We start from the raw sequence: 19953 nt of genomic DNA, 5'->3' as shown, positions 1-19953 counted from the left end.
TAAGGGAAGGGATCCCTATTTTTTCATAAAAATAAGGATTAGTTGTAGGATCCACACAATATCGAATTTTAATGATCCGAACACCTCATAGATCATCTTTGCAAAATATTAGTCAAAACGAAAATATTTTTTTTTTTTGTACAACGGAGGGCAAAGCCCGGCAAGCAAAACAAAAAAGTCAGGCAAGAACAGCCCTAGGAAGGGCCCTGCCAATAGAGTCAGAAACTAGAAAATTACTAGCAGTGGTAGGAGGAGAAACAAAAACATGAAGGCCTAGGGATAGCCCATGACCCAAGTCAGCCATGTGATCAGCTGAGGCATTCATTTCTCTATAGATATGAGTGACTTCACATCTCAAATTTTTTCCGATGGCTTCTTTGCAGTCAATAATGAGGTTGTAGAGCGGGTGCGAATCCAGAATAGGTTTTTGGATCAAAATAACAGCATCCCAAGAATCACATTCAAGGATCACATCCCTGCATCCCTCATCCCAAGCTATAGAAAGGCCCATGAAAACACCCCAAAGCTCAGCTTCCATGATGGTTCCTCTGCCCAAATTAGCAGGAAATCCCTTAATCTAATCCCCTTCAGAATTGCGAATCAAACCTCCAGCACTTATGTGCCTAAATGGGTCATTACAACTCCCATCTGTATTGATTTTATATCTACCAATTGGCGGGTGGATCCAATGGATTGAGATGATTTGTCTAGGAGGCTTACTAGAAGAACACTTGTTGTCATCATACCAATCCCTTGCAAATTGAAAAATGAACTTCTGGGGTGAGACAGGCGGTTGTTGACCATCATTGAAGACAAGATTGTTCCTCCATTTCCAGCAATACCAGAGAGTTGAAGCAAAGATAAGGTTCCAGGGTAAACCATGTATGGTAGAACAGTGTGTCCTAAGGTTAATGGCCATCCAACTCTGGAAATCAAGAGCAAAGGAATGGGCAACTTCAGGAGGGATTCCAACACCATTCCAAAAGGAAGGGGAATGCCTACAAGACCTGAAAATATGATCCATTGATTCCTCAATATTAGGGCAGATTGGACAACACGGGTTATTAGTAAAACCTCTTCTAGCTCTCTGCACATTGGTGAGAATTTTCCCATGACCAATAGTCCAAAGAAAAGTCACTAATTTGGGTGGGAGCTTGAGTTTCCAAATGAAATTCCATTTCCAAGGAATGATATCATCATTGCCAAAGAGAGAGAGATAAGCAGTTTTCACGGAGAAGGTTCCAGAATTGGTGAGGCTCCAAATTACCTTATCTTCCCTATGATTCGCAATTCCAACATGTAAACTGAAAATATGATCCACAATATCAGGGGGAAGGCAGGAGTATAACAAATCTACTTTCCAACCATCATCAGTAAGGAAGTCATCAACAGTCCATTCAAGCATGTCAGCTGAAAGAGGGATGGTAGCAAAATTTTTGAGTACGCCACTCTCAAGTCAGTTGTCTTTCCAAAAATGAATTTGGCTTCCAGATCCGACTCTCCATCTCATACCATTAGGAAGGATTTGGGCACCAAAGAGGATTCCACGCCAAGTATGAGAACAATTAGTGAACTTAGCAGAGCAAGCACCCACCATGTCGTAGTGTTTGAGATATTTTCCCTTCAAAACTTGTGCCCAGAGGCCCGGGTCTCTTTGCATAAGTTTCCAACCAGTTTTAGCAAGGAGGGCTTGGTTCATAACATGGGTATCTTTCAAGCCTAAACCACCCATAAATTTAGGCGTGGATACTGTCTCCCACTTAACAAGGTGAACCTTGGAATTATCCTCAGTGTGACCCCATAAGAAATTCATGTTCAACTTATCAAATTTATCGCATATGGAAACTGGGAGGCGAGTAGATTGCATTGAGTAGATTGGAATAGCTGAGGCAACTGATTGTAGGTAGACAAGCCTACCTGCCATAGAGAGAGTATTGCTCTTCCAAGCAGAAAGTCGACGTTGAACTTTTTCCACAATGTTTCCATACGTCTCTTTATTGACTCTAGAATGCAGTAACGGAACACCCAAGTAGTGTCCTAAATCAGAAGTGAGAGGAGAACCACAGATGTTGGCAATTTCAATAGCCTTACTTCGAGAGATATTAGGAAAGCAGTAGATACATGATTTATCAAAATTCACCTGCTGACCAGACACGGCACAAAAAATATCAAGGCAATCCTTCAATAATCTGGCTTGAGTTGAGGATGCTTCCGCAAACAAAATAAGATCATTCGCAAAAAAGAGATGAGAGACAGGAGGCCCATTGCTAGATAGCTTAGCTGGCTTCCATTTCTTAGTAGTGATGCATCCATTAATGATATGAGATAGTTTTTCCATGCAAAGCACAAATAAATAGGGAGAAAGGGGATCTCCCTGTCTGATTCCACATTGTGGGGAGAAAGAATCAGTGAGCTCACAATTAACAATGGCTTGGTAATTGACTGTGGTAACGCATTGCATGGTGAGTTCCAAAATTTTCCCTCTTAGCCCAATCTCCCAAAGAACATCTCTAATAAAACTCCACTGAAGACGATCATAAGCTTTGGAAAGGTCAATTTTCCAAGCAATGAACCCTTTTTTACCTTTGGTGTTTCTGTACTTATGGAGGATTTCTTGAGCAACAATGACATTATCAATAATTTGCCTACCCGGGACGAAGCTCACTTGAGTAGGGCTAACAAGTTTATGGAGAAGCGGTCTCAATTTACCCACCAAAATTTTGGAGATGACCTTGTAAAGCGTAGAACACAGACTAATAGGCCTCAACTGTGTCATGCTTGTAGGGTTATCAACCTTAGGAATCAACGAGATGAAGGTGTTATTAATGTTGTCAGGGAGTTGAGTTGTATTGAAACAAACCTTAACCATATCACAAACATCCTTGCCACAAAGATGCCAAAATTTTTGATAGAATCTAGCAGGGATACCATCAGGTCCAGGGGCCTTGAGCCCACCAATAGCAAACATACAAGCTTTAATCTCATCGTCGGTGACTTCCCCATTTAGGACAAGTAAATCTTCACCAATAAGACAAGGGAAAAGGTGAGGCAGATTCTCCATAGTTGACGTCGTTATGCAAAACGAAAATATTTAATACATCTAATTGGGTTAAAAAAAATTAACGATTACATGTTATATAAGAAACAATGAAACTTTATCTTCATAATTAAATAGACAAATGATTTTGAATTGAATTGAATTTTTGTAAGGATGATCTATGAATCGAGACTTACAAACTAGATAGTTCAGATCGTTGAAGTTCGATGTGAAGTGGGCCACATACCTAGTCCCCTTTTTTTTGAAAAAAATGGAGATCCCTTTGCATAAAGAGCCTATACATATATATACAACGTACAACATAACGGTCCCTGCATTTGAACAGAACTTTATGTAGGGTTTGCCCCTTGATACCAAGAACCATATGGTGCTAACACTCAAATCATAAATTCACACTTGCATGCATATATGGTTATGAATATCTCAACAAGTTGACTACTGATCGTAGTGATATTGCTAATTTAAATGTTATAATATTAATAGACGATGAAATTTATAATGGTTCAAAATTAGTAATATCGCGGAACATACCGCTAATTGTGACCTAAGACAAACTGTTATGTGGTGGAGAAGAAAACGAGAGGTCTTAAAATAGTGATATCAAAAGATATTTGACTCAAGCGTGTCAACTTGTGATTGGGCATGGATTTGGGCAGCCAATCAGCACATGAGCATCAACCTTAAGTCGAGAATCTATTCAATTGAATTGAAAGGGGCACCGCCCGCACCAAAGATCCTATAAATAATAATAAACATTCTGAAAGAGTGAGATAGAAACGGTTTGTTGATGTCGAAAGAAGGATATGGATTAGGTAATGCATGGCATACATGGCTTTGTCACTGTTAGATACCTTTGGATATATATATATATATATATATATATATATAGAGAGAGAGAGAGAGAGAGAGAGAGAGAGAGAGAGAGAGAGAGAGGGGGGGAAGAGTTACTTGCCTTCTCTCTTTTAGGATGAATTCATGCCCTCATTTACAAATAACGTCTTTTAATTATAAAAGTTTTATAATAAGAACCATTGAATTTTCAACCTTTATTTGAAGGTATCTGAATGCAAATTTATTCGAATTAGAAACCGGTTAGTCATCTGAGTGTGACAAATAAATTAACAGTTCATCATGAATATGTTACTTGATACCTAGATTGTTGATTTATAAGATACATTTGAATGATAAAACGGTTTCTGATCGAATAATTATTTGTAGGGATGATCTTCAAATGATGGTTTAAAATTAAACGGTTTCAATTATAAATTTCTAATATAAATATATATTATTTGCAAATGCAAGCATTACCCATAGAGTAGTGCTATTCACACACTATTTTTTCCACTCACTTTTTTTAGCTCTTTAAAACAATATCTTGCAAACTCTTCGAGAGGTACATATCACAATTTTGATAAAAATCATTTTATCACGTGATTTTTAAATGGAGTGGACTATTGCGAGAAGCTTGCGGAGGTCCAGTTCGAATCCGGTCTCCTCAATATCGATTGTATAAGAAAATGGAGTGCCTTAATGACAAAGGAAAATAACTCTTTTGAAGTACTGAAAATGTTGAAACAAATGAAGACCTTTTTGAAAGAATAAATCCTAAATTTGAAAAGATGGAAGAGTTAGAGCGCACTTTCCCTCACTTTCTTGAATTTTCTAATTTTATTACATACGAGATTCTTTACTTTTCGTTAAATGATTCTCAATTATCAACATAAACAGTAATAAATTTGACTCAGTTAACTCTACGATGTCATAACGATGGGATTTCATGTGATTGGAGAGGATGGGCTCAATTAGTCGATTTTGGAGGTTGGTCCCAATAAGTAGAGAATTATTTTTTTTGTTGGAAAATATGGAGAATTTGATCATATTATATTCTCTCTACATATATATACAGTAGCTTGATTATGGCGCGACTCCGACAGAACTTGTGGCTGCGATTGGTGGGGGAGTTCATGAATTTGGCTACTTTTTCCTTTTAGTCTATATAAATTTGACTTATATATACATATACATGATAAAGACGTAAAATATTTGTATTGAGTTCGATATAACACTAGGAACTAGACTCAGCCCACCAAACTACAACACAATGGACCCTGCATTGGATTCGGAACCGAACAGAATTTTATGTAGGGCTTGCCGCTTGATACCAACAACCATATGGTGCTGACTCTCATCAATCCACACTTGCATGTATGTGTATGGTTATGAATATCTCGACAAGTTGACTGCTAAATGTAGCACAAAACAATAATTTCTTTTGAAAATATGAATATCTCGACAAGTTGACTGCTAAATGTAGCACAAAACAATAATTTCTTTTTTCAAGAAAATCGTTACGTGATAGTACTAATTTAAGTGTTATAATTGTTAAAAATTTTGAGAATACAAATACTGTTTCTCCTACAAGAATTCACACAAGATGAATATTAGTAAATTATAATTTATGTTGACACGATAAATCATATAAATAATAAAACAACAATGAAATACTTATTTTTTTATGGCGTAGAAACCACTCTTCGTCAATGCTTGATTAGAAACAAAATTTTAGGTTGAGACATGTAAGTTACTATCCTTAAGGGTAGATTTCACTCCTCGGCAACAATATCTCGATGTAGTAGGTTACTATGCCCTACCCTCCAAGACTTGTGATCTTTGTAAGTGTGCGCTCGCAATACTTAGATGGATGAACAACTCAATTCTTTAGCACTTGAGAGAATATGTGATCAAATCAAAAAGCAAGGATTGAACACTTATAGAATAGTAGAGGACTTGACTGGAACTACAATTTACCCCTTTGGTTTACGCAATAGTAATATATAGGGCTAATCACAAACAAAATGTTGGCCAAATAATGGGAACTCGAGGAGCATTATTGCACAATCAAATGCTAACAATAAACCTCCTTTAATGCATTAATTTTGGTTTGCAAACAAAACTGAGTATTAAAAGAAAAATTAAGAATGATATTAACATGATCAATGAAACTTTGATATATGAATTGTGTTTTGAAATACCTAATTACATATTCCAATAATCCCCGGCATATTTCAAAATACAAATCGAGTTCACTAGAAGGGAATTTGAGATAAAAAAAAGTTTAAAAAGGAAATGAAGTACCAAAAGAAAGTGAGAATCCAAACACATCTGAATTGGTATCTTTTGGACTATGAACTAACCTTAGGATGAGTTAATCGTAACTCACAAAAATTTGTTGAAAACTAAATTTTCTATGAACCAATGTTTATTTATGTGAATCATATGACTAACCATCCACATTAAATCCTCGAAATAGAGCTTGTTTGAGCAGGTTGGCATGAATAGATCATGCGCCCACTTGGATATTCATGATTGCTCCAAAGAACTTGCCTAAACTCTCATAGAAAGCGTCCTTACTCCTACACTCATATAGGTGAATCCATCAAGTACGCATTGCATTCAAGCATACCACCTAGATATAGGGTATAGTATTCATTAAGAACATAAGTTCAATCTCATACACTGCAGTATTTGCACTATCTGCACCATAGGGATAGACTCTCAACAATAACAACATTCGATCTAAAGTGCACCCTTGACCAACAAGTGATTGGTTCTTACCCATACGAACCTACTTCATGGATCTCCATTCATATAGGTTGGATTACCATCATTCTCGATGATTGTTATAGGCATACGTCTTATCCCCTTGATGTGATAATCAACACTAGCATTTAGCTTAGTAGATTTGTCAGAGGATTAGCTAGATCCATTTTTGACCTCAATAGGGGTTTAGTATACAAGAATTACTACTCATTTCTGGTTAATATAGTATATATAGTACCTTAAAATATTTAGTGTATATTCAGAATATGCTTCTGTAATTGCCCATGAAACTTTTCGTACACATATTTGGTGAACTGGATGAGATAGATTATGATCAATTAAAATGGACTTGAGTTCAATCTGTTGTTTGATGTGTCAAAATATTAGATAGACATAACTGAACATGATGGGTTACTAGTCCATAATAGAGTGAGTTATTTAACATATCTTTATACATGAGTTACGAGTCATATCCTATAAGTCTTTGCCAATCCAATCCCATCTCTAAAGCTCAATCTTATCCACCCACCAAACGGGCTCTTACATCTGACCAGCTGAGTGTTAGTATCATATTGGCCACACATAATTTTCCATACCAGAATTGGTAAGAACAAAATTAGTTTCTATTGTATTTCATGATAAATCTGATGCCATGCATATGAACAAAATTTCAAGGAAGACATGTTTGCCAGGGTCACTATCAAATTTAAATCTTATGTTTTAGAGAAATGGAGCAGTTGCAATTGCACCACCATAAACTATGATGTATGTTTGTCATACACCTAATCATTTATCACGTATCATTTCACTTAATCTTAGTTTATATTTTTTTAAACTTGAACAAGTAACATTTAATGTAAAAGTTAATTAGAATTTAAGTGACAAGACATGTGACATATAATTAAGTGTACAATAAACATATACTATAGTTATGGTGGTGAGCAAAAACGATGCGTAGAGAGAAACTTACATACTTATAGCATATCCCCACATTTTTAAATATGTCTTATCACCTGCAAAAAGATTTGTTTGTACACACTATTTCTTACTCCTTTTTACACTCAAGTTCAGTCGTACAATATGTGAGTGCGCGAAAGCTCTTAGTTGGAATTTCCCAGATAATGAATTTAATACTAATTTATTATGATGATCATTATGAGACTTGACAAATGGAATGTTAGCTTACAATATCACGGGATAAAAATTGGTGCCCGTAAGATTATATTTAGCTATCGACAAAAAAAAAATATATATATATATATTAGCTCTTTGAAAAGGTCTATCTTGCAAACTCTTCAAGAGGGACGTATCACAATTTTGATAAAAATCATTTTATTATATGATTTTCAAAGAGAGTGGACCATTGCGAGGGGCTTGTAGAGGGCTAATTCAGACCCATCATCCTTAATATCGTTTGTATAAAAAATAGTGTCTTATCGATAAACAAAAATAAAACGCTTTTGAAGTACAGAAAATGTTGAAACAAATAAAGGCCATTTCAAAAGATTAAATCCTAAATTTGAAAAGAAGGAAAAGTTTTGGACACACTTCCTCTCACTCGCTACAAGATTCTTGTCATCACGTTAAATGATGCTCGATTATCATTCTATGTCGACGAAAAGGGAATAAGCAACAAGTTTAACTTAGCTAATCGTACGATGGGATTTCATGTGATTGGACGTAATGGGCTCAATTAGTCAATTGTGTGGATTGGTCCCGATAAGTGGAGAATTCTATTTTTGTTGGAATATAGAGAATTTATCATATTATATTATGTATGCCATTTATGTACATGGATTCTCATTTTTCAAAAAAAAAAATAGAGATTAGGTGTGAGGCTCACTCCATATCGAATTTCAACTATCCGACTATCTATTTTGTAAGTCTTGATTCATAGATCATATTTACAACAATTCAATTCAATCTGAAACAATTTGCCTATTTAGTTATCAAGATCAAATTTTATTGTTTATCGTATAACAAAGTATTCGTTCATTTTTTTGAACCCAATTATATGTCTTAAATATTTCCGATTTGGCTAATATTTTGCAAGGATGATCTATGAGGTACAGCTCAAAATAGACGGTTCGGATATTTAAAGATCGATGTGATGTGGACCCCACAACTAATCTAATTTTTATATAAAAAAAATTGAGGATCCCTTCCCCTTAAAGGCTTCCATATATATACCTTTAAGGGAAGAGATCCCTATTTTTTCATAAAAATGAGGATTAGTTGTAGGATCCATACAATATCAAATTTTAATGATCCGAACACCTCATAGATCATCATTGCAAAATATTAGCCAAATCAGAAATATTTAAGACATCTAATTGGGTTTAAAAAAATTAACGAATATTTTGTTATATAAAAAACAACGAAACTTTATCTTCATAATTAAATAGGCAAATGATTTTGGATTGAATTGAATTTTGCCAAGGATGATCTATGAATCGAAACTTACAAACTAGACAGTTCAGATCATTAAAGTTCAATGTGAAGTGAACTACTGAACGTAATGAAATTACTAATTTAAGTGTTATAATATTAGTAGACGATGAAATTTATAGTGGTTCAAAATTAGTAATACCATGGAACATGCCTCTAATTGTGACCTAGGACAAGGTGTTACGTGGTGGAGAAGAAAACGAGAGGTCTTAAAATAGTGATATCAAAAGATATTTGATTCAAGCGTGTCAAATTGTGATTGGGCATGGATTTGTGCAGCCAGTAAGCACATGAGCATCAACCTTAAGTCGAGAATCTATTCAATTGAATTGAAAGGTGCACCACCAGCACCAAAGATCCTATAAATAATAATAAACATTCTGAAAGAGTGAGATAGAAACGGTTTGTCGATGTCGACAGAAGGATATGGATTAGGTAATGCATGGCATACATGGCTTTGTCACTATTGGATACCTTTGGATATATATAGAGGGAATAGTTACTTGCCTTCTCTCTTTTAGGATGAATTCATACCCTCATTTACAAATAACCTTTTTTCATTACAAAAGTTTTATAATCAGAACGATGGAATTTTCAACCTTCATTTGAAGGTATCTGAATGCAAATTTATTCGAATTAGAAACCGGTTAGTCATCCGAGTGTGATAAATAAATTAACAATTCATCATGAATATGTTACTTGATACATAGATTGTTGATTTACGAGATATATTTGAATGACTAAACAGTTTCCGATCGAATAATTATTTGTAAGGATGATTTTCAAATGATGGTTTAAAATTAAACGATTTCAATTATAAATTTCTAATATAACTATATATTATTTGCAAATGCAAGCATTACCCATAGAGTAGTGCTATTCACACACTATTTTTTACTTCACACCTGCCCTTGTTTAATTTTTGTTCATTGTTATTTTTCAATTTATTTAATTTGATTGTTGAAAATTAAGAAGATGCTTGAAGAATAAAAATAAGTGTGTGGATAGTACCATCTTTATCCAATATATACATACACACACTTAGCTTAGACTAGCATGCACTAAATATGTATAGATATCCAAATCAAATTCCATGTTTTAATAATACGAGTATGACTTTTTTTTGGGTCAAAAAATATGAGTGTGACCTAGCCAGCCTTATTCATGGCTAAAATTCAGTTATTATGTTGCTTTCTATGCTTTTCTCCTCCAACTCCATTACCAGATATGCCCAGATATGCCCATTCATTAATATCATTTAATTTCCTTCCTCCAAATTCATGCATTATCTAATTTATTTTGTTTGTAAAATGAAAATTCGATCGTAAAATCTCTCGTTCATTATTGCCACTATACTATGAATAGTTGGCCTTTTTTGTTTTAGACTTTTAATGTTAATAATAGTGTACATATTTCTGACACGCTTACCTTTTCTTGGATCTCGATTTTTTCCTCTATATTTTCCTTCCCCTCCCGTTCCTTCCTATTTGAACGCTCCATTTCAACATCTTGTGCTGACTTATAGAGAGAGAAAGGCAAAGAGGAAAGTAAGAGGATGAGAGGATGAGAGGGGAGGAAAGAAGATTTGAAGGGAAGACAATCCTACTCCCCTTTTCTCTCTGTTGAATCAAAATGCTTATACAAATCTTAGACCAAATCACTATGTCCATGAAAAATAAGCTTTGTTTTCCTTTCGTTATAAAGGGGTGGAGCTCTTGACCTTACAATAAATTTTGAGACAATGATCACGTTTTATGATCACCATAAATTATGCAATAATGGAATCTCGTACAAGCACATGAAATTATCTTAATTCTCAAACATGAATGGTCAGAATCAGTTCACGAGCGTATGACACTGCCTTCATATGAATTTAATGAATATTGAAAGATGAGAGCAGATATATTATATCCGTAAATTGTGCCATGTGATATATTGATCAATAATTGAGTAAAATACATAAATATAGTAACCTAATAGAACCTTAATTCAGCCGTGGTGTCGCCGTAATATACTATTTCTTCAGGGGACAAAACAGACACATTAAACTATGATTAAATCTGCTGACGTGAACAAAACGACACAAAAGTTGGCGTTTAAATTTAGTCGGTGGGCTGAATTGGCCCTTATCAGATAGATTCCCCGTTAAGTGACAGCTAAAATCTGCTGCCCTTTTTTCAGATACCCATTTTTTTCTCCAATTTTTCTTCCAACTTCTGACTTTTCTGAAAAAAAGCAGATAAAATTGCTTTTTTCGAAAGCGCTTTTTCTGACCTACAATTTTATTTCCACACCCTGACGTTTATGACAAAAATATTCCAACGCTCCTCATCTAGACGGGCTTCTGGGAAAAGTCAAAACTTATGACCGTTTTCGTAATTTTGTTTTCAGCGGTTTTTTAAATATATTAATTCTTGTGGGCTTTCAATGAGCTAAACAAAAGGCCCATAGTAATCATTCGACGAAACACGTGAGGCCCATAAGAAAACTGGCGGCTATTATTGACTGTATAGTAAGAAAACTTTTGAAAATTAGTTTGCCGGTGTCCCTTAATTTGTCAAGTTACGCGCGCGGGGTAAGCGTGGGAACACAAACACTACCATGGCAAATGTTTTTTTTTTTTTTTGTCATCTAATTTCAGTCCAAATAAAATTTCTTAAGGTATTTTGCTTTTATTTAATTTTTCAAAAAAAAGAAAAGAAAAGAAAGGATGGAAATATGGAATTAATATATGGTCTATCGTTTTTAATTAAGCACAAGTATTAGTAACATAACAAAAATGCATTCCTAGTTTTCTCCTTCGTTGATTCAATTTTTAAAGAATTCGTACATGGTTATCATATGATCAAGCAACGCTCAATTTCTATTTTGTTGAAAATGATCTTAAGTTTAAATTCTACGTTCAATTGTTTTTCAAAAAGAAAATCATAATATGTAAAACGATAGAATTTTGCAGTAAATACACTTGCTTTTTCTACTTAAATTGAAAGTATTAAGAGATTGCATAATATTTGAAGGCGTTAAACCTTATATTCAAAGAAGGAAATTTTTTAGACAGAGCACACAATTAATGCGCTCAATTTTCACAAAAATACATGGTAGTCATTAAGTTTTTTGTTTTCATGCTTCTAAAGAGCCAAATACACCTGAAAAAGAATATCTTCCCACGTTTAAGATGTGCAATTCATTACCCACAAATTTAGATGGACTCACAAGATTCAAGCATCCTCACAATATTTATCCCAAAATTTACAAATGAAAGAAAAATAAAAATATTTTGAGATATTATTATTCTTAGAAGATAAATCTCAAATATAATAAATATCACACGCGCCCCACAGAGAGCGTGGACTTGATGTTCACCCTTTTTCTTACAAAGAGATATGCATGACTTACACGCACACACATACAGTGTTCCTCAGTACAAGAAGTTTAGAGAGAGAAAGATAGTGGAAGGAGAGAGAAAGAAATAACAGAAAGTAGAGAGAGAAGGAAGAGGGTTTCAGAGCTTCACAACACCCCCTCCTTCCTCACTCTCTCTCCGAACTTTCTGCAGTTTCCTCTGCCTTTTTCTCCACCTCTTTCTTTTCTCCCAAGGCTTAAAAAAACAATTTCCGGTAAATATAAATCCAAATTATGACGCGATAATTATGTTCGCATCCCTCACTTCCATTGCTTGATCCATTGCATCTTAGCGTCTAAGGTTTTTTTATCTTGTCCTACTAAAAATATCCCGGATAAGCAATCACTTCCTTTTCCGCAAAGCTCTCTGCATTTTCCTGCATTATTTAATTCGATAATTTCCGTTGGTTTCACTCAGCATTTGGTTAATTAGTATTTCACCTCTCCATTTTCTCTGTAAGTTCATCTCGTTGCTTTTTTACATGAACCATATGCTTGTCTGTATGTTGGATTCTCTTATGAGGTTGTTTATCTTTGAATTTTGGCAACTGGGTTCTCGTTTTCTGGGAAGTTAAGATCATGGGTTGTTTTCTGTTTATGTAAAGTATTAATATTTATTATTTAGTAATCTCTTTTAATTTGTTTTTTAATTGCTTTTCAGATTGGAAGATGATGTGTGAGTGATTGGATAGAAAAAAGGGGATTGAGAAGTAAACTAAAATTTGAGAGCAATGGGAAGGAAGAGATCTGTGTTGGAGCACAAGAAGTTGAAGATCTACGCTGAGGTTTCAGTGGGGTTGCTTTTGATCTACTTTGCTCAAGTTTCTCTTGGAGCAACTAGTACTACTGATGGTAATTCTCTACTTATTCGATAGATTTTTCACTATAATGTGGCTTCGGTCTGGTAGTTTCGGAGTTCATATGCGTAGTTTAGTGAAATTGTGTGTGGAAATATGTTTACTTGATTGTTTTTCTTAGTTCATATGGTTAATTGGAGATTTAAACACTTATTGTATGTGTTTTACTTGTGGTTTGATCAGTTGCTGCAATTAACAACTTACATGCTTCGCTTGGCACGCCTGTTCTTCCTGGGTGGACTTCCGCTGGAGGGGACCCGTGTGGTGAAGCATGGCAAGGTGTTCACTGCAACGATTCTATAATATTGGAAATGTACGTTAATCTCTTTGCTCGGCTTCTTTTATTTATATAATTTTTTTTCGTAACCTGTTAATTGTCAGTGGCTTATGGTTCTAATGATTTTATAGTGTTCTTAATGGCGCTAATTTGGGAGGAGAACTGGGTGAACACTTGGGAATGTTTTCTTCAATACGGTCAATGTAAGTTGTACTCTCTTTTTCTGGTTGAACTTGATGATTGTGTACGTGTGCGAGATTGCTGGTTTGTTATATCTTTTGCTCCAAATTAATTTTTTTCATTCACTGGCATTAAAATCCTTTACATTGTTCTTCATTTCAAGACAAAACAGGCAAAATGGGAGTGATATGCATGATGGGGTGATTGCGAGTAGATTTAGGTTTGATTAGTTTGTATGGGCTTTTTGTGTTTAAGGTCACCACATATTTTTTTTACTCGAGTTTTTGACTTTGGAAAAGATCGTAGAATACTTGCCTCACATCATAATATGCAGCTGACCTTATGTTTTTGATACATTTGTGGACCTTTGACATTGGTGTTTGTGTGCAGAGATCTAAGCAACAACCATATCGGGGGAAGTATTCCATCCAGTTTACCTGCTACCCTGCAAAGCTTGTACGTCAACCCTTTTCATGAAATAATAATTTCGTACTGCTTATATTAAATACTAGCCCCAGACTGCTGATTATTTCCTACCTGTTGTGCTCACATCCTTGTGCAAAAGATATGATAGTCTTTACCTTTGGCAGTTTTCTTTCAGCTAACCAATTCACCGGAAGCATCCCAGATTCTATAGCCTCGTTAGCTGTGCTCACAGCAATGTAAGTCATCAATTTGCTAGCTTTTGGTACAGCCCAGCAGCTCCCGGTTTTTTATATAATTGTTTCTAAGATATACTATTTCGCCAATCAGGTCTCTTAATAATAATCAATTAACCGGAGAAATACCAGATTCCTTTCAGAGCATTCCAGGGTTGACCAACTTGTAGGTTCTTATTCTGAATTTTTCGGAATTATACTTTGTATGACTTTTGTTAACTATTAGTAGCTGATATACACACTGACTTTTTGCAGAGATATTTCCAGTAACAATTTGAGCGGCCAACTGCCACCCTCTCTAGGAAGCCTGACAACTCTGACCACTCTGTGAGTATCTTGTGTCAGGTTTTTATTATGCATGGTTTATCTCGATGAGTTGAGCTAACTCCTCTATTGGCAGACATTTGCAGAACAATCAGCTGTCTGGAACCCTCGATGTTTTGCAGGATCTTCCCCTAAGCGACTTGTAATCCTCTAAACAACTCATTTTGATTGTCATATACAGTAGTCAGAAGTTTATAGTTTTATCTTGCCTTCTGATTATGTCCACTGTTTCTTTCCCATCATAAATGATTTTCTGCCTTGTTGAACAGGAATATAGAGAACAACCTTTTTGCTGGACCCATACCTGAAAAGTTGCTGAGCATCCCGAATTTCAAGTGCGGTTTCACACATTGTAGACTTATCTTTAAATTAAGCTTTAAGTTTTATTGTTATCAAGGAAAGAGATTCTCCACGTAGCTAATTCTTATATTTTTAATGCAGAAAAGATGGGAATCCATTCAATGCTTCTCTTGCTCCAGTCCCTCCACCAACATCACCCACATCTCCATCGAGTCCACCAGCACCTCCGCTAGCATTTTGGGGGCCACCTACTGGGAAAACACCTGGCAGAAGTCCTCCAAAAACTGGGAAATCGGCAGATGGACCATCTTCACAAGATGCATCAAATTCTGGAAAGCCGAAGAAATTTCTAACTAAAAAAAGGGTGGTTGGAATATCAATTGGAGGGGCTTTGGTGTTTATTATTTTGATTCTAGCGATTCTGTTTTTCATGCCAAGACGTAGTAGACGAAGAGAAGAGGCTGACAGAATTTCCAAGCGGCATCAAATAGGTGCATATACAGGTGACAGGGAAAACCCTCCCAGGGACAATGGGTCCTTGGTGGTTCAACCAACCAATCAAATGCAGAAAGGTAAATTCTCTCACTTTTTTCTTCAGTTTAATTTGTTTCTTCGGTTGTCCATTTTCATTCATCTTATTCTAAGAAATTCACTAAAATTTTGGTGAACAGTTCCAAAAGAAGAAGTTGTGAGGCCCAAAGAGGATAATGAGCCAGAAACCAGAAGAACATGGGCAATTCCAAAGCCAAATGATGAGCAAGACAGAAAGGTACGTAGAATGGCCGCACCACCAAAGCGAGAGGATAGTTTGAGTGCACTTGATTCGTATTCAATGCCTCCTCCTCCTCCCCCTCCTCCCCCTCCTCCAACACCGCCTGTTCAGAAGGTCATTGTGAAGCCAATTGTGCCTACCAAACTGCCTACACAGAAGCCTTCCACCAAAAGTCCAAATCGTACAATTTCTGCAAAGTCGTTTACCATTGCTTCCCTTCAGCAACATACAAACAGCTTCTCGCCAGATAACCTTCTAGGATCAGGCATGCTGGGAAGTGTCTACAGGGCACAGCTACCTAGCGGAAAGGTCTGTTTCTTCATGATGGCTTTTTCTTTTATTGCATCTTCTTAATGGCTGAGTTGTTGAATGAAATTTATGTTAGGCGCTTGTTGTTTTGCACCATTTTCGCAATTTTGTTGTGCTAGGTCCACCAGCATTGCTTGATAGTTTTCGACAACCTTCGTGTTTACTGTTTATTTAGTATCTGCTATGTGTACTTGAAACAGCAGAGTTATTTTTGAACCATATAATTGATCTAGTAGCGAAATAACCATGTAGCATGTGTGCATCTAATTCTTTATATAGAGATTCAGTGCTTCATGTTCATTATGTGATAAGCCAAAAACCATTTTTCCCTTCCTTCCAAGAATATATGAATTGATATGTAGAGAGATCCCATTTTCATCGAGATCAAGTGTCAAACTTGATAGGCAATTTCAGGAAGACTTCATAATAATTTTTTTATGAATTTCACTTTAAACAGATAAGATGTGGATATTTTACTTTATAAAGACTAAAGTTGGTCAAAGAGGGGGTGTGATATCCACACACCCCTTTTTACTTCTCCCACACCTTTTATTTTTCAACCGTCGGATCGGATGAATTGAAGAAGATCAACGGATAGAAATTAATAAGGGTGTGTGAGAAGTAAAAAGGGGTGTGTGGATAGCACATCCCGTCAAACCCCGTCAAAGAGTTGCATGAAGAGAATTATTTCATTTTTTTGGGTACTTTTGTATGCACGAAGACATTCTTCTCTCTTCCCGTGTCATGTGCTTCTATCTAAAGCGATCAAGCAGTTTCTGTTATATGCATAGACTAGTTTAGAAACTGACACTATCTTTTGGGATGCTTTTGCAGCTACTTGCAGTCAAGAAATTGGACAAGAGAGCTTCCAGTCAGCAGAAAGATGACGAGTTCCTTGAACTGGTAAACAACATTGACAGAATCAGGCATGCTAATGTTGTCGAGCTTATGGGTTACTGTGCAGAGCATGGTCAAAGGCTTCTTATCTATGAGTATTGCAGTAATGGTTCACTGCATGATGCTCTGCACATGGATGACGAATTCAAGAAGAAACTCCCCTGGAATGCTCGTATTAGAATGGCACTTGGAGCTGCAAGAGCCTTAGAGTGAGTACAATTTCCAAATTTACTCATTTGCACATCTTTTTCCCTGATCACAATGGTAATAGGAGATACAGTGAGTCTTAACTCCATTTTTATTTTGTTTGAGAAGGTATTTACATGAAATCTGCGAGCCACCTATTGTACACAGAAATTTCAAGGCTGCCAACCTTCTCCTTGATGATGACCTTTCCGTGCACGTTTCTGACTGTGGCTTGGCTCCATTGATTTCATCAGGCTCTGTTAGTCAGGTGAGTCATTGTTCTACATCTTTTCCAGAGTCGCTGCTTTTTGTCTACAAAAGTGTGGGTCATGATTCATGAGTCATGACCAACATTGACGATTTTAAGTTTTTTTTCTTTCCGGGGAGATGTATTGTATTCCTTTTTCATGGTTTTAATTAGTGGGAGAATTTGGTGTGATGAACGATTTTTCCATTTTGATTGAATATATAGAATAGATAAGTAGCCTTCAAATGAGGAGTATTGACGAAAAAAATAATGTATGAATGGAAACAATTCCTCTGCATTTTAGATGGATGTAATTGTGCACTCTAGTGCGAGCCAATATTCCCTATATTTTTGTAGCTTTTGGCCTGTTGGTTGGTTGACTTCGTCTTCTGATCTCGAAGCTTGTTTATTGGACTATTGGTCTTCCTTGTTACTTTGTTTTTGAAAAACATGCAGTGTCTCGATTGTCTACTTAGTGTCATCCTCAATGCTACTTACTAATGCTAACTTGTTTCTTACTTTCAGTTGTCAGGACATCTGCTAGCGGCCTATGGTTATGGAGCTCCAGAATTTGAGTCTGGAATTTATACTCGTCAGAGTGATGTTTACAGCTTTGGGGTGGTAATGTTGGAACTATTAACAGGCCGAAAGTCCTATGACAGGTGAAAAGAACGACGAATTCTTAATTGCATTCTCACTCCTTCCCGTCCACCTCTGATTTGATTTTGTATTTGAAAATTTTGAATTCACAGCACAAGGAACCGAGGGGAGCAATTCCTGGTTAGATGGGCCACTACCCAGCTTCATGACATTGCTGCATTATCGAGGATGGTCGATCCTTCTCTAAATGGACAATATCCTACAAAGTCTTTATCGCACTTTGCAGACATTATATCTCGATGCGTTCAGGTGAGCAACATCATTTTGACTTCTTAAATTATGCAGTTAATTAAGACTTTGTTTTATGGAGTTTGGGACGTAATATTCTTCAACACGGGCATCATTCTGTTGATAGACATAAGATACCTGGTATCTCTATTCGGTCAAGATATAATATGCTTTAAATGCTCATACACTTGAGTTTTATTTACCACATGTTTACTAATTTGATTTCAAAGCGAACCATATTCCTGACGCGTATTATATTCTACAGTCGGAACCAGAGTTCAGGCCACCGATGTCTGAAGTTGTTCAAGACCTATTAGACATGATACGGCGAGAGCCTAATGGCAGTGGATCAAGTGAAGACTCACATTTATGAAAATAGACCTAATGACCACACTAGTATTGATGGGGGTGTACTAGTTGTAGCTACTGCTAGAACCAAGAAGAGACATCTGTGTAAACGTGCTGCAGATGATGGCCGGAACTATCACCATCAACATTCACATCACAAGCGTTTCCAGGGAGTGCTCGCTGCAATCAACTACGCCAGTTCTGGAATGTGAACAGCTCAACAGTCCGATTTTGGTGTTCATATTTTCTGGTCATTCAATTATTATTTAAACTTGTGCAACGTCGTCTATCTTGCAAGAATGAGCTAACCCAATTGTTTAGCAATTATTGTTTGTCACTAGAAGTTCTTGATGGTGAATCATTTTCAGCTGCTGTATTTCTGTGATGCCTTGCAAATTTGATTTCTACCGGTTCAAATTGTTCTATTCCATTTCGTAACTGACGTGCACTGCGAATTTTTCACGGATTGAAAAGCCGAATGCCCGAATCACTCATAAACAACGGCAGGAATTTGATTTGTTCAGCCATTTAGGCTCTTCACGCATCGGTTGATTGTAGTTTTAGCAACATGTTGCGACTGCATTAGTCAAGTAGTGAAGATGAAGTTAAAACTGGTTTCAGTTTGAATGTTTCAACTTAAACATGATGTTAGGATGGACACTTCATTGACATGCTACAAGTACAACCAATTTGGCTGCATGTATTCCAATTTCCGTGTATCTGCGTATTTGATAAATTCTGCCGTACTCGTGAGGAGATGTATTGAGAATATAATAGTTCTTGCATAGGTTGATTACACAATAGGTAGAAAAGGCAAAGGATTATATGAGCATTATAGTCAATTTACCGTCTCGAAGAGTAAAATTTAATAATAACCAATGGTTAATTGTTTTATGAGAAAACACATAACTTTACTAATTTTAAATGTCCCAATTCAAGTTACAACAAGCGGCTCAATAAAAATTGGGAAAAGCCAAAAAAACCCTTCAACAATAAGACAAAATCATAAAAGGAAAACCATAACCCTAATCCCATCAAGCGTGCCGCCACTGCCGCAACCACTTCGCCGACAGCTACAAAATCAGCTGCCTTAAGAAAACCAAGTCCGCATTGAATTCATTTTGATTGGTCTTAATTGAAGCTATTTTAATTGGTGTTAAATAGTTAAAACAAATTTGATACCTTAGTGATTGTGGTTTTA

General features: G+C 36.0%; 1 protein-coding gene across 4 annotated transcripts; it reads left to right on the top strand.

The window, feature by feature from the left end:
* Positions 1–12528: 12528 nt before the first annotated feature.
* On the top strand, positions 12529–19128 carry LOC137708036 (protein STRUBBELIG-RECEPTOR FAMILY 3-like). Of its 4 annotated transcripts, none has more exons than XM_068447004.1 (17): positions 12529–12723; positions 13178–13360; positions 13549–13678; positions 13774–13845; positions 14213–14278; positions 14413–14484; positions 14576–14647; positions 14737–14808; positions 14882–14947; positions 15075–15140; positions 15247–15677; positions 15777–16186; positions 17021–17292; positions 17399–17537; positions 18042–18178; positions 18269–18425; positions 18670–19128. In XM_068447004.1, exons 2-17 carry the CDS (start codon positions 13240–13242, stop codon positions 18775–18777), a joined length of 2391 nt encoding a protein of 796 aa, XP_068303105.1. In that variant the 5' UTR covers positions 12529–12723; positions 13178–13239; the 3' UTR covers positions 18778–19128. The 4 variants fall into 4 exon arrangements, with proteins under 4 accessions (XP_068303105.1, XP_068303103.1, XP_068303104.1 ...); XM_068447002.1 differs by having other exon boundaries at positions 13170–13360; XM_068447003.1 differs by having other exon boundaries at positions 12529–12964.
* Positions 19129–19953: the final 825 nt, after the last annotated feature.

This window comes from Pyrus communis, chromosome 11 (genome assembly GCF_963583255.1).
Source record: "Pyrus communis chromosome 11, drPyrComm1.1, whole genome shotgun sequence".
Classification (NCBI taxonomy): Eukaryota; Viridiplantae; Streptophyta; class Magnoliopsida; order Rosales; family Rosaceae; genus Pyrus; species Pyrus communis.
The sequence above is the reverse complement of the archived record's forward strand: the minus strand, read 5'-3'. Positions and strand labels throughout refer to the sequence as shown.

Bases quoted from the DNA above. Each gene is read 5' to 3' on its own strand.
- LOC137708036 (XM_068447004.1), top strand. From the start codon at position 13,240: ATGGGAAGGAAGAGATCTGTGTTGGAGCACAAGAAGTTGAAGATCTAC. The intron at 15,141-15,246 runs GTGCGGTTTCAC...TTTTTAATGCAG, and splicing joins CTGAGCATCCCGAATTTCAA to AAAAGATGGGAATCCATTCA. The intron at 16,187-17,020 runs GTCTGTTTCTTC...ATGCTTTTGCAG, and splicing joins CACAGCTACCTAGCGGAAAG to CTACTTGCAGTCAAGAAATT.